At 38.5% G+C, this 16,028-nt stretch overlaps 1 protein-coding gene across 3 annotated transcripts in view; it reads right to left on the bottom strand.

Moving 5' to 3' along the window:
- The window catches only part of Hel89B (histone acetyltransferase 1), a 570,925-nt gene that overhangs the window by 383,458 nt on the left and 171,439 nt on the right, over positions 1-16,028 (bottom strand). For all 3 annotated transcript variants that reach the window (XM_067150030.2, XM_067150029.2, XM_067150032.2), the window contains exons 11-12: positions 14,887-15,121; positions 10,761-10,910 (exon numbers count right to left, since the gene is read on the bottom strand). In XM_067150030.2, coding sequence (XP_067006131.2) covers positions 10,761-10,910; positions 14,887-15,121 — 385 coding nt within the window. The remainder of the gene's footprint in view (positions 1-10,760; positions 10,911-14,886; positions 15,122-16,028) is intronic.

The following is a 16,028-nucleotide window of genomic DNA, read 5'->3' as shown; positions in this document are numbered from 1 at the left end:
CCATTTGACCTCCAGAATCCAAGATATCTGCTATATCTTGCTGGAATCCTACAAGTTGAACTTCAGTGGAATAACCTTTCCTAAAACCGAATTGCCTTCTATCGAACCAGTTATTAATTTCACAAACATGTCTAATATAATCAGAAAGAATGCCTTCCCAAAGCTTACCTACAATGCATGTCAAACTTACTGGCCTGTAATTTTCAGCTTTATGTCTATCACCCTTTCTTTTGTACACAGGGGCTACTATAGCAACTCTCCATTCATCTGGTATAGCTCCTCTGATCAAACAATAATCAAATAAGTACTTGGATATGGTACTATATCCCAACCCATTGTCTTTAGTATATCCCCAGAAATCTGATCAATTCCAGCCGCTTTTCTAGTTTTCAACTTAAGTATCTTATTGTAAATGTCATTGTTATCATAAGTAAATTTTATTACAATGAAAACATACCGGTACTTCAAGCGCCAGTAGAGAAATGATAACCTTCTCGTTATAAATTTACATGACCGAGCTCAGTAGCTGCAGTCGCTTAAGTGCGGCCAGTATCCAGTATTCGGGAGATAGTAGGTTCGAACCCCACTGTCGGCAGCCCTGAAAATGGTTTTCCGTGGTTTCCCATTTTCACACCAGGCAAATGATGGGGCTGTATCTTAATTAAGGCCACGGCCGCTTCCTTCCCACTCCCAGCCCTTCCCTGTCCCATCATCGCCGTACGACCTATCTGTGTCGGTGCGACGTAAAGCAACTAAAAAAAAAAAATTTACGTGATAATAACCTTTCTGTCATTTAACCAGACTCAAGAAAATATAAACCAACCTGTGAAATCATTTATGCACTCTGCCATATTTCGAAGTGTATTCCATTTTTACTTTATTGCAGTATTTATCAATAAAATTAAGCGATCGTTTAGTCAGCTTTTATTTTTAACGAGTTAAGAACTGTTATCGTTATTTATGCATTTATTACAAAAATACGTTCTCTTTCACTTCGAATTTTCTTCACAGAACAGCAGTCGACGGGTATTACTAATAAACTCCGACATCACCTTCAAATGTCGACAACAGAACTCGCCAGTAGACAAGGCGAGGAAACGATACCAAAGATAATCGATTGCACGCAACATAATCACTGGGGTGCATAAATATCGGTAATGGAAAGAATCGTGCGCGCTCGTAATAACAGATGTGTCAGTGATAGGTCTCTCGCTGCAACCGAAGGATGATACACACAGTTTAATATAAACATTTCAAAGGGACAGCAAAACATTGTTGGTATAACAGGGTTCTCGTTATATGCCATACTCGGTATAGCGGACTTCTACTGTATTTCAGATGATAAAAATACATTATCACTCCTATAAAATATATCTGCTATGAAAATTAGCAAGTAGGCCTAGGTATTTAATTAATCTGAAGTTGCAATAGGCTTGATTCCCTATAGATCGGAATATTCGTTGTCTCTTGCATCACTAGAATCCTCTCTTAAATTACAAATTCATCACACTCAACGTCTAAAACACTTTTCACACACTATCTCTTTTTAATCGGATACTAACATGACCGATGGTGGATAACACTTTTCGTGCAAATACTTGAAACAGACATAACGGCGAACTCGAATGTTAGTTTTGTGATACAGTAAAACCTTGTTAATTCGAAATCATTGGGATGCAAAAAATCAGACTTCAAATTACATGACTTCAAATTAACTGCCAACACATACTTCAGAACTGCCAACCCTTACTGCATCAGAAAATATTCCAAGACCTGTTAGTGCATGCAATTAACATTGTTTCACTGTTTAAACCTATCAAATATCATGGAAAGAACTATTTCCGAAATTTATCTAACAAGGTTCATTTACATTATTCAAATAATGCACTTGGATAAATCGCTGACAAACATAACCTCAGCGACGAGGACAAATTATGTTGGCTCCCCTGTGCAAGTGCTTTATTTTTTGGTTACTGTACTGTTTGCCAGGTATTTAAATACCTGGGATGTCACATCAATGATGACTGGGACCTTACTCATGAGATCCGATGCAGAATTGAGCAGGCCAGAACTTCTTTTCAGAGACTTAGAAAACTTTTGACAAGCCGTGGCCTTTCCATTTCACTACGGACACGACTACTCCGGTGCTACGTTTTCAGTATTCTGTTATACGGCATTGAGGCATGGACACTAACTGAGACCATGTGCAAGAGATTGCAAGCATTTGAAATGTGGACATAGCGAAGGATGCTGAAGATACCTTGGACAGCTAAAATGACCAATACAGACGTTTTGCACCGTATGAACAAAGAACCAGAAATTCTCACTACCATCAAGAGAAGGAAGCTAGAATACTTTGGTCATATGATGCAGAACTCTAAATATCACCTTCTGCAAGTAATACTCCAAGGGAAAATTAATGGAAAACGTGGTCCAGGGAGGAGGACGACGTCATGGCTCGGCAACTTGAGTCAGTGGTTTGGAGTGACAAAGCTTACTCTGTTCAGAACAGCTATGAACAAGCAACAGATTATGCTACTGATCGCCAACGTTCTGCGAGGGCATGGCACATGAAGTAGAAGAAGAAGAAGAAGAAGAAGAAGAAGAAGTACTGTTTGCATTTTTAGATGCCTTGTACTTGCACGGAAAGTACCTGACGTCCTTAAAACTTCGTGGTTTATCAAACTTTCATATGACGAGGGGAAGATGTCTTTTGCTTCCGTCTGCATTGCAACACAGTACAGTGACCCCATCTCCTTTAAAAAATGTCGGTTAAGGCTACGCAAAAAACAATGCAGTTTCTTTGGCATTGACAATATTGTTTGGTGCGAACAAATTGATTATAATTATGAGCCATGCTTTTTCACCAACTGTCAGCATTGCCAGTGTTCGCGGATTCTGCTTCTCCGCACACTGCCTGTTACAAGATATTGTTGTGTTCCTTGAAACACTGAATACAAAAGAATTACGATTTCACTTGAACTTAGTAGCTATGAAAAACACTGTCGACAAACTGAAGTGCAAGGGCGAAATTACCCCTGCATATTCCACAAAACGCATTCTATCGTGACACGGAGAAATTTTGAATTTAAATTCCTCTGTAAATACCATTTTTTAAATGTAAAGGCAGTTTTAAATTAAAAGCCTAAATTGTTTTACGTTTAAATATGACAAATAGGGGTAGTTTTCTTCCATCTGCAGTTACACAAAGCATAACTGTACACCCAACATCGAAAACTGGGTGAGCAGAAGCGTGTTGCCAACCTTGATGCAAATAAAACCCACACCCCAATTTCGTGCCTCTAATTTTAAAAAATAATATGAAGGGATTATTCGCGTATATATGGTATTTGCATTCATATTAATCAGAACAACAATCCAACTGGCAATCTCAATAAAATTACCAATAAACTTAACATTCTTCCTGATTAAATTACTACAAGATTTTTTCCCAGTAAAGAAAAATAATACAATTACAGCAGGCATTACGCACACTTCGCCTACTCCTTCCTCTCAGTCATACTCCCCTCAACTCCCCTACATCACCCTCCAAACAGAAGCTGCTCGCTGCAGAAAGACATCCACTTCTAGTCCTTCATAAGCTTGCCAGCCCGTCAGCCAGCACAAAGAGACCAATGGGGCAGTGAATATTCACACATTGTTTTTAACATTTAAATAATTCAATTTCTTATTTAGCATTCTGCCTAATTTTTCTTTTTAGGGTCCTCCTCCTCTATACAATAAAAACCATTCTACATTATGTATTTCTTACAAGTCCTTATGATGTTGTTTCTACCAGTTTGATTCTTCTGCAGTTTAAGTTTTGAAAGCAGTTACCCTAGCCCAAGCAGCTACACATACAAATGTAACACACCGCTTGATCAAGAGCATTTCTGCTGCATTCAAATGTCACCATATTTTACCCATATATTTTATGGACACAAAAGTTTTTGACTATGTACAGTAGAAGTCCCCTATAACAAGAATGGCATATAACGAGAACCCCTTTATAACGACAGTTTATGTTTGTCCCTTCAAAATTCCTATATTAAACTAAGTATTATCCTTCGGTTACAACAACAGCCCTATCACTGAAAGCAACCGTTATTATGAGCGATTAAGCGTGCACGATTTTTTGCGTTACCAACATTTATGCACCCAGTGATTATACTGCATGCGATCGATCTTCGGTATTGTTTCCTCGCTTGAGCTCTCTCGTCAATATTTGAAGGCGATTTCGGAGTCAATTAGTTAATACCCATCGAGTGCTGTTCTGTAAAGAAAAATATAAATTGAATTGAATTGAATTTACTGATCATGATTTACATGGCACTGAGACTGAAAAGCCCCTTTATGCAGCGTCTTCTTATAATACAATGCAGATTTATGAAAACAGTAACTACATTTTTATAATATTAAAGTATTAAACTAAACCAGAAACTTAAAAAAAATGAAAATACAGATACCAAATCCAGTAAGGTTAAGACATACATTATATAATAAGTAAGAAAGTAAATCATTAAACTCTTCTGTTATTCTGGACTACATGGGTTTAAAGAATATAAAGCTAAAGCAAAGAAACAATTTTCTTCGAAATATACATATTCCTGATTGTTCGACACAAGAATGCCTGATCTCAGCCTCTTGCGTACTCCTCCAGAAAGATAGATGTTAAGAACTGCTTTAGTTGGGTACAGTTAGTGTTACTTGCGAAACGGTGAAGATTAAAGACGTTAAAGATACGTGATGCAGTGCAAACAAAGGATTTGTTAAATTTAGTGGTACGATGAAGGGAAATTTGAAGGGTGGTTTTTGTAAACCTATTATCTCTGTTATGTACCGACTCCATAGGTTTAAATGCATTATAAAGGTAGGATGGTGTCTTCAGTTTGAGAATTTTCTGCGTAGCAACAGCTACTGAGACTTCCCGACGTTCATGGAGTTTCAACCATTGTAGCTGTATGTAATAGGGTGTTATGTGTTCATCACGCCTGGCATTTGTAACGTAATGAACACATGCGTTTTGTACCCTCTGTAGTTTAATGTTCAAAGTTTCAGATAAGTCGTCGTATACGACTGAACCATAATCAATTATTGGAAATATAAGACTTTGAACAAGTAGTTTTCGCATGAAAGGTGGTGTACATGACACGTTACGTTTCAAAATATGCATGGATGACACAACTTTTCGGATTACATTTGACGTATGATCAGACCAGGATAAGGTTCTGTCGAAAATTAGACCTAGATTGTTAACGGTGTCACTATAATGAATATCTGTCTCTAGAATTTTTATTGCTGGGAGGGATTTGAGGTCAACAGTTTTCAGGAGTTTTGTGTAACCTATGCAAATAAGCTGGGTCTTAGCCACATTTAATTGGAGGTTATGATTTGCGCTCCATTCAATCAATCGAGAGATGTCATGGTTAAAATGCGTTATAGAAGAAGATGCGTTAGTGGGACAAAAGTGGAAGTAAGCTTGTAAGTCATCCGCATACATGTGAAAGCTACTGCTTTTAAAGACTTCAGATATGTCATTAATATAAATAGAAAAACAAAAAGGACCGAGGACTGATCCTTGTGGTACGCCACAGTTTACTGATTCCCAGCTAGAGAATCGACCGTCAACGAACGTGACTCTTTGTGATCTATTTGACAGATATGATTCAAACCACGACAGAGCACTCTGGGAGAAGCCAATTGACTTCAGCTTAGCAAGAAACAACTCATGATTAACAGAGTCAAATGCCTTAGAGAAATCAAAGAGACATAAGATAGTAAGCTGCCTCTTATCGGTCGCCGCGCGTATATCATCTGTAACCTTCAGAAGAGCAGTAGTAGTACTATGGCCCTTCTTGAAGCCAGATTGGTAGGGATTTAGAATGTTGTATTTAGACAAATATTCACATATCTGCTCATGAACAATTTTTTCTAGTGCCTTACTAAGTGCACAGAGGATGTTGATAGGCCTAAAATCACTACAGACTGTTGGTATTTTCTTTTTGGGCACAGGACGTACATTGGCACGCTTCCACTCTGAGGGATAAACTCCATTCTGTAGAGAGAAGTTAAATAAGTGCACAAGGGCAGGAAGAAATATGTCCACGCAGGTAGAAATCATGGATATTGGAATATTATCTGGACCTTTAGCTTTAGTTCGTATTGATCTGACTGCTTTTTCTACCTGTGAAGGGTGTACGTACATGAAATAGAATTTATCTCTGTTACTTGGAGTGAGATGTCTATAATGTTTGGCAGTCTCTGATACTTTCGGAGAGTTGGAGTTAGAGACTGATGTCATATAATATTCACTTAATTCAGATGGAGTAACAGGCATCTGGCTATCTAGAGAGTGACTGACTCCAATACCAAGAGATTTTGCAGCACGCCAAGAAGCTGAGGTGCTCTTACAATTACGGAAGATGTTGTACGTATACTTCACTTTAGTGTTCCTAATTACTTGTTTTGTCTCGTTACGTAAGATCCTGAATTGCTCGTAATCATCTGGAAGTTTAGTTTTAATAAATTTCTTCCTAGCTCTGTCCCGTTTGCTTATCAATTCCTTAATACGCTTATTGAACCATGGTGATGACCGGTGTTTTACGAGAATTCTTTTTTGTGGCGCATGCTTGTCATAGAGTAAAAGTACAAAGCTGTTGAAGAGAGATACTTTTTGATCTACGTCATTAGACTGAAAAAACATATACCAGGGTAGTAATTCAGCGTCAGCACGAAAATTGTTCACGTCAAATTTACTGAAGTCTCGAACAAGAATAGTTTTAGGAATTTGTTTTGGCGTGGATAAAGTGAATACAGCATATAGCAAGTCATGACCAGAAAAACCGGCAGCTGGTTCCTGTCCGTATTCTACTACCAACTCATTGCAGTTCGATGAGATTATGTCGAGAGTGCTATCGGAAGTGGCAGTATGAAAGGTTGGATTGAATGGAAGGCAGTCGAGGTTACAAGCGTTGAGCACATCACGTATTTTTTCGCTTTCAAACGCCCCAGTTCCGAACCGAGCATTAACATCGCCCACAACGAATATATATTTATAATTCATAACATGAGAATACATATCATTCAGGAATGTATCCATGAACCCTACTTTTGGTGGACGATATATACAAGCGAAAAGAATTTTAGTATCTGAAAGGGCTATATCAAGGATTATGTACTCAGGTTTCTTACTGTACTCTCCAGGAGATTTACTAAGTACACTACATTTTATGCTATTCTTCAAATAAACTGCAACACCACCAGCGGCTCTGTTTAATCTGTCGTTACGGAAAATATTATACCCATCGAGACAGATGGCAGAATCTGGTACTGAAGGTTTAAGAAATGTTTCACTGACTGCGATAATATCAAACGAACTCTTGCCAAAAATGTGCCGGAACTCAGATATATGGGAGGAGTTGACAAGAGACTGAGAACATATTTTCGTAATGCAAGCATAAATAACGTGTCCAGGAGCAGTTGTTAAGTCGTAAAAATAAAAGCTGAAGTAAACGATCGCTTAATTTTAATGCTAAATACAGCAATTAAGTAAGAATGGGATACACCTCAAGATATGGCAGAGCGCATTATTGATTTTAGAGGTTAGTTTCATATTTTCTCACGTCTGGTTAAATTACTTATGGATTCTGATGGAGAGAAAGATGTAACTGTTGATGACAGTGAATATAATGCTAGTGACGACGAGTGCCCTGGCAGCATGATGAATGTATCGAGTGATATGGAAGACGGTGGCGATACTGATGGTGACATTATAGGTGGGGACAATGCTGGTGCAAATGGTATTCACAATCATGTGAACAATGATGACTGAGGTCCTTGTGTAGGGACACAGAAGCCAGGTGCATCTAAATCTTCAAATCGATACTTCTTCAGCCACAGGACCACACACATCAAGAATTTTGAATCGGTCTACAACTAACCACAATTAGAATTAAAAAGGTTCAACCTATTCAATACAAAATGTGTTGTACAAGGTGTTCACAACATATTATTTATTATTACTAGTACCGGTTTCGACGCTTCATGGCGTCATCATCAGCTAGAAATCACAAAATGGGCAGAGTACATGTCATAAAAGTTGTATAGATAATACATACATTGCAAAGTACAAATGATAGGCTGTTTTCTCATTAAAAGCTAGAAGAATGATGTGTAAAATATGGTGATATAATATAACACATAGAGGCATTATAGTCTAATGAGACAGATGAGTTCTGTACAATAAAATTGGTCGGATGAATGAGAATAAAAGTCTTCATATGATAATAAAACGATGCAGTAAAATTGTCCATTCTTCTATTGTTGTTCAGTGGAGACATATGTAAGTCCAGGTCCAGGGTTGTATGTGGTTGGCAAGACCATCATATATTTGTCTAAAGCCGGGACACCTGACGTTGAGAGGTTGAATAAGGTTGATTTTTAAGGTTGTCTCAGCTCAACGTGGGTGGTAAAGCTTAAAAGCTTAAAAGGAAGAAAACTAAGTTAATGAAATGGATAGCTAAAAATGGGATCGCGGCCGAGTATGATAGGATATGAGACTCACCTTGTTTAAAGATAAAAATTTCATTGTTCCGTATTGAAAGTATCACAGTTAAATTGAAATAATAAATATGGTAGTTCAACCTATTCAATACAAGTAAATAAGAGATGTAGAGATTACATTCTTATTTAATTAAAAGTGGCTGATTATAACAATGCATTGTTTTTCGAGTTATAATCGGCTGATGATGACCCAGACTGGGGTCGAAACCGGTACCATTTCCACTTTTAATTAAATAAGATTGTAATCTCTACATCTCTTATTTACTTGTATTGAATAGGTTGAACTACCATATTTATTATTTCAATTTAACTCACCTTGATTAGCGTGCTGGTTGTATGTTGTGAGAAGAGATGCGGACGAGTGAGATGGGTGTGAGTGAGTTGAGTGAGTGTGAAGGTAGGGTGGGCGGAGCGGGAAGAGGAGGGGGGAGGGGGAGAAGGAGAGAGGAATGGAATGGAAGGGGTGGGAAGGCGGAGTTCAAGGCGGGTCAGGGGGGCAGAGTGGTGGTGGTGTGGGACATAGAAGAGTGTTTTGGAGGTTTTCATAAATATTGTGTTAGTTTGAATTATAACATAAATTTGACATATTTGAAATTTGTGTTGTACATTCCATATAAAACATCAAGAAATTCTGTGACACCGTATGGTGTCACGCTATATTTTATGCTTAGTAAAAATTGATGTGACGCCATATGGCGTCACACTGACTTTGGTATGATGAGATTAAGTTTACTTAGTACATCATATTAATACATCCCAAGATTATATAAACAGCCTACAAGACGTATAATTGCTGTGGCACCAGCGTAATACTATTGAAATTCATGCCTGGCACCAGTGGAATAGTGTGCTATAATCGTCTTGGCACTCAACGTGTTAAGGTACAGCCCAACCATTTGACTAGTGTGAAAATGGGAAACCATGGAAAAACATCTTCAGGGCTGCCGACGGTGGGATTTGAACTCCCTACCTCCCGAATGCAAGCTCACAGCTGCACAACCCTAACCATATGGCCAACTCGCTCGGTGTTTAACCCTTACCCCTCGAATTAAAGTTCTCTGTGTTGCCTCTACTACTCGTATTTTAAATGTACATTTTTATCTTATATAACCTGTATTAATCTTTCACGATTTTGGAGATAGCACTTGGTTTTAAATGATGTACTTTGGCTATCCACGTTTACAGCAAGCTATACTGGAGCAAATAAAAGCAATATCTGGAATTAAAGACGAATTATTTTGCATTTTTATTATTATTATTATTATTATGATTACCGTTATCGCATACCGATTGGTTTCGTTAATAATTTAGTGTACAAATTATCGCTAAAAAGCAATTGAAAAACTCTATTCAGTCTCTGTTTTCATACCTCGCGGTAGTTTGTAGGCTGAAACCACTGTAAACGGCAATTTCTTGAAATCTGAATCTGTTGATTTACAATTGTGCCAGCCGTCAGCATCAGGTACATGTTGGGTTACGGTACACAAACCGACCATCGTCAGTTCACTTTTAGGCATCGTGAAATGCTATTAGATATATCCATTAGGAGCAGAGGTGCGAAAATACTGAGGTTTTGTGTGTTGCCTGACATATACAACATATATATGACTAGAAGAGCACATGGCGGCCATGTTTGTTTACTATCGCTCGAGCTTTCATGTGCGTGATTTGACAGCTGACGGCTACACTGCCATCTAAATAATGGATTTTTGACTCATTGTCGAATAGTATCTGTATTCTACAAAGTTCCACGTGGAACCAAAAGATGGCAGTACAGTATATCATCGTGTATTTTGTCGGCTAAGAGACGGCAGACGAGCGGTGGGCGATAAAATGCCATGTCGGGTCTCCCCCGACATGCGACCGGAACGGGAATATCGTAATGTCGGGCCTCACCCGACAGACGAGTGATAAAGGTTAAAAAAAAATAGTAGGAAGGATCATAATATGAAGATAAAGCTGAAAGTCAAGAGGGCAAATTGGGCCACCAAATATTCACTTAGAGGAAGAGGAAATAATTTACCAAAGGGAGATGACGGATAGATTTCCAACTTCGTTGAAATCATTTCAGAAAAGACTAGGTAATCAGCTGTTAGGGAATATGCCACCTGGGTGATAGCCCTAAATACAGATCAGTGGTGATTGATTGGTTGGTTGATTGATTGAATTGATTGACTGATTGATCGGAGGTGACTTACCCTACCAGTAGTTTTGCTGTGAATGAGGAGAGTTGGATCAATAGCTACTTTAGCTGGCTGCATGGTGAGACAGAGCCAGGTACTGACATACGGGCAAGCAGCTAACAGTAGGTCTTGAAGATCACTGTTGCGGACTAGGTTACCCCACACCTGTAAATGAATATAATAATTTATTTTACACATGACTGACCAATTAAAACATTTGTAAATATAAAGGACTCACAGAAAGCCAGTACATAACCATACATATTAGGTTACATGCTACTTTGGAATCGGGCACAGAAAACTCCACTAAAAAAAGAAAAACCTTCTAATCTCAGTGCATTTTCACGAGTCTGTATTGTACAATGTTCCTATAAATTTGTCTGTCAATGTGGAGCCGAGAAGTCACAATTTGTACGGCTTAAGTACTGTATTACTTTAGGTGTAAACCTTCAAGGAGGTGATCATCCGGAGGTCTAGTACTTAAATCCCCCACTAGTTTGGTGCATTACCAAGTCTGTAGGATTATCCACACCCAAAGAGCACAGTTACAATATGAAGAGCGATATGTGGTGTTTTCTGCTGAAAATATAATTTTTCTGGATTATTCTGCCCTGCATGAAAATATGAATTAAATTTTAAAATCTTGAAAGCTCTCTTAACCAACTTCATACATTTGAGCAATTTGTATATTTGGTCCAATTTAGGAAACTATATAATTTTGATTTAGAGCCTCCATGGTTTGGGCAGCAGCACGCTGGCCTCTCACCGCTGGGTTCCATGGTTCAAATCCTGGTCATTCCCTTTGAGATTTGTGCTAGACAAAGAAGAAGCAGGAGAGGTTTTCTCCGGGTACTCCGGTTTTCCTGTCATCTTTCATTCCAGCGACATTCTCCAATAACATTTCATTTCATCTGTCAGAGGAGTGTGCCCCAGAGGAGTGTGACAGCCTTCAGCAGCTCGCACAACCCCTACCTTGCTGCTGGATGGGGGCTTCTTCATTCATTCCATTCCTTTCCCGGTCGAATGACTGGAAACAGGCTGAGGATTTCATATAACTTGTTTTAACAATATACACTCACCGGCAAAAAGAAGCGAAACACTACGTATTTCAGACAAAATTTAATGTTAGACCATTTGAAACCTTGAATAAATTAAATGTTATGACATTACAGCAATATGGCAATATATCGTACATTAATTAGCCCATTTGAGAAGTTTCAGCGCAATAATCGATAAACATTACTGATCCTGACAATTGCAATACCAATCCTGCCGTTTCCCACCTTTTGGACAAGTAAAACCACAAGCAGCTGTCTTAAGGTTTATTGCTGTCAATTCTCATGCCACTTATTTTTGTGTACATTACAGCTTGTCTACCACAGTTAGCCTCACTTCTAAGTCACGTCTTTCACCTGAAAATGCAGCAAAGGCCGTAGGATTAGTGGAGGGCAGGCGCAGTATACGCTATGTAGCAGACGTTATAGGCACGTCTTGTTCTAATGTGTGCAGAACTGTTAAAAGATACAGAGAGGACAATATCTATGCCAGGAGATGCTACTGAGCGCAATGATCATTTTCTCATAATGCAAGTTCTTCGTGATCGACACACAACAGCTGTGAAGGCCAGAAATCATTTGCAGCAAGTACGAGGCATGGACGTCAGAGAAAAGACAGTAAGAAGGAGGTTGTATGAAGCAGATTTAAAGTCCAAAGGGCCGCCACAGGACCTCTGCTTACATGTGAGCACCGCGCCTCTCCGATGCAATTCGCCAATGCCCATCGAAACTGGACTGTGCAGCAGTGGAGCTCAGTGCTGTTCACGGATGAGTCCATATTCTGTTTGAGGGCACCGATGGAAGGGAGAGAGTATGGAGAAGGTCCAAGGAATGTTATTCACCCTGTACTTTCTCTGCAAGGACACAGTTCAATGGTGGCTCTGTGATGGTCTGGGCGGTAATTACTACTGATGTGCACATGCAGCTTGTGTTAGACAAAATTGGAAGTCTGACAGCCCGCCGATACATCGAGGGGGGTTTAGTGGATCACGTGGTGCATTTTGTACCCATCATAGGCAAGAACTTTATTCCGATGTATGACATGTTGCCATTTTTGTATGCGAGTACCTGGATGAAGTCAGAATTGAGTGCATGGTGTGGCCTGCTCGTTGTCCCAACCTAAACCCAATAGAGCGTGTCTGGGATATGCTTGGGAGATGTACTAGGAGTCGCTCACCTGACACACTGGCTCAACTGCAGGTTGTACTCTAGGCAGAATGGGAGCTCATACCACAAGAAAACATTTAAGACTGCATCCTGAGCATACCTGATCGAACCACAGCTGTAACTGCGGCTAGAGTTGGTATACCCATTACTGAGGCAATGGAAATGTCTTGGAAACATGTGGACAAATGGACTGCATACGAAACTGTGAAGAATTCCAGGTTCCAACATTTTCAAATTCTTTATCAATTACAACAAAAACTGATTAGGATGTTTTTGTGGGACTGAAAAAAAAAATAACGTCCTAAAGAGGGAACGTACTAAAAAATTAAAAACAATTATGCTGTTAAATTTAAAGTTAGGTAAGAATGTAAAAATAATTATGATTAAAACAAAGAAATAAGTGTTTACAATTATAATTAATGAAATAACTAATAAAATAATACATTTTAGGAACATCAAGGAAAAAGTTCTTTTGAGACACGAACTATACACGTCACTTACAATTATGTTTAAAGTTATCGTAGGAATGTCCAACATCTGGGCGACTTGCGCATGTTTCATGTGTGGATTAGCACCCGCTTTCTCCAATAAACTTTAACTTTTCATCATTTGTAAACTGTCTAGCTTTTTTCTTCTCCATAACTAAATGTCCTGCAAACCACTATGCATAAGTAAGTATAATTTATGTACCTTGTTATACAATTCATTTCTTCTCCCCCCCCTCACCATCATCATCAGCCGTGAAGATGGTTTGCAGCAGGAGTCACATCTCATGCCTTCTAATACTTGCATCACATACTCTAATCTTGGTCGTCCTCTACTTTTTCCCTTTATGGAACCCTCTATTATTTGCTTCAATAACCAATCATGTCTAAGTATATGACCTATTAGATGATCCCACAATCTTTTTATTTGTATCAAAAAACATCTTGTCTCTCCTGCTCTAGAAGGCACCTCTTCATTCGTGACTGACGCTCCCTGCAGCTGTAGGCCGACACGTTAGGGCCATGAAATTAAGTTCTCCACCAAATCCTCACCCAGGCCAGTTGTCGCAGGCGCATCGTGCATGCAATGTGGCCGGGAGCGCTAATTTAAATTTCTGATGGTGGGAATATTACGAATGTACTAAAAAATTATATAAATGTGCTATCCAGGTTTCTTTAACATGTATTTAATCGGACATGGACTGAGACTTTAGAATAATGACATAATAACCAGCAAAACGCGTTAGAGAGGGAAGTCTTAACCAGTTTCGACTGTATTGTGCTGAAAATTCTCAAGGGGCTAATTAACTTATAGTATATTGCCATATTGTTGTAATGTCATATTTTAAAATTTTTATTTACCATGTTTCAAATGGACTGACGTTAAATTTTGTCAGAAATATGTAGTATTTCGCTTTTTCTTTTTGCCAGTGAGTGTAGAACAGAGTTTAAAAAAATGAGCTTGAAATGTCTACACTACAGTGACTGAGTGTCCGACTCGTTGCCTGAACAGTCAGCGTTCTGGCCTTCGGTTCAGAAGGTCCCGGGTTTGATTCCCGGCCGGGTCGGGGAATTTAACCTTAATTGGTTAATTCCTAAGGCACGGGGCTGGGTGTATGTGTTGTCTTCATCCTCATGATAACGCGCAGGTCGCCTACGGGAGTCAAATAGAAAGACCTGCACCTGGCGAGCCGAACCCATCCTGGGATATCCTGGCACTAAAAGCCATACGCCATTTCATTATTTCAGTGACTGAGAAGTTCATTATAACAAAGCAATACAATTACAATATTTATCATTAGCAGATACATGCCCTATTAATATTATCCACCCTACAGAAGGTCACAGGCAAACTCTGGAACGATTAACTACCTTAGACAGTCATAAAGGGATAGCTAAATTGTCGTGTTTATCAAGTAATTTTTAAATTCTTACTTGTTCCACTAAGTTCTGTATTTCTGGTAATGGTTCCACTAAAACACGTTGAAAAATATGACGCAGAGCATCCTGTAAAAGCACTGGAGTCCACTGAATACTGCTACTGTTATGTTTGTGCAGAGTCTCCCCGGTTAAAGTGCGCAAAGTCTGAAGAGTAGCACGACGTACAGATGACGTAGTGTGACAAAGGAAGGGCCACAGTCGAGGTACTACTTCATACAAAGGTTGAGGCCTGCAATATAAAAGAAAATCATCAGTTAAAACATTTTTTTTTTTTTTTATATTCCTGTTCTTATCATACTTTTTTCCAGAGACACAAGCTACCTTTCTGTTCATAACTTCAACAGACAATTAATTTTACAAATTTAACCATATGCTATTAGGTCACTGACCTCTGGATGCAAAAGTAATATTTCAATTACATGCTACAAGAACCAGCAATAAATTTCACAACTATATTTAATCAATACTGTCATACATTTTCAAGTTCAAGCAAATACTTGCAAATGTGTCAGCTTTGGAAGTCATGAAGAGCCTACAGTGCACTCCTGATAATTCACAGTAATTAATGCATGCACTTCCGTGAATTCACAATTAAGTATTTATTTATTTTCCACCTAGTCGATACAATGATTGCTTAAGGCAATTTTTAATGGTCAAAAGTGGTACATGTTTCGTATATTATCAACATCTTCAGCCACATAACATAAGATCTTATGTTAATTTTAAGGACACTTCCTCTAAAGCATTACTTTGTCAATTTATATATTTTTCATCTAAACAGTGTTATGTGGCTGAAGATGTTGATAATATACGAAACATGTACCACTTTTGACCATTAAAAATTGCCTTCAGCAATCATTGTATCGACTAGGTGGAAAATAAATAAATACTTAATTGTGAATCTATTGAAGTGCGATACGGACCATGAAGCTGATTTTATGTACTTCCGTGAATTATCGAAAACTGCAAATTATCCCCAGTCATCTTTAAGCTTGGTGAAAACAAAACCATAGGTTAAAATAATGAAAATATGAACAAGCAGAAAATAATTATAACACTTCACATTGTATTGTAAGACACACTAGAGAAAAATTACAAAATGCCATGTGCATTATGCCAACATTCGTATCTAACGA

The sequence above is a fragment of the Anabrus simplex genome, chromosome 6 (assembly GCF_040414725.1).
Source record: "Anabrus simplex isolate iqAnaSimp1 chromosome 6, ASM4041472v1, whole genome shotgun sequence".
Classification (NCBI taxonomy): domain Eukaryota; kingdom Metazoa; phylum Arthropoda; class Insecta; order Orthoptera; family Tettigoniidae; genus Anabrus; species Anabrus simplex.
Note: the sequence above shows the minus strand (reverse complement) of the source record. Positions and strands in the feature narration are given on the sequence as shown.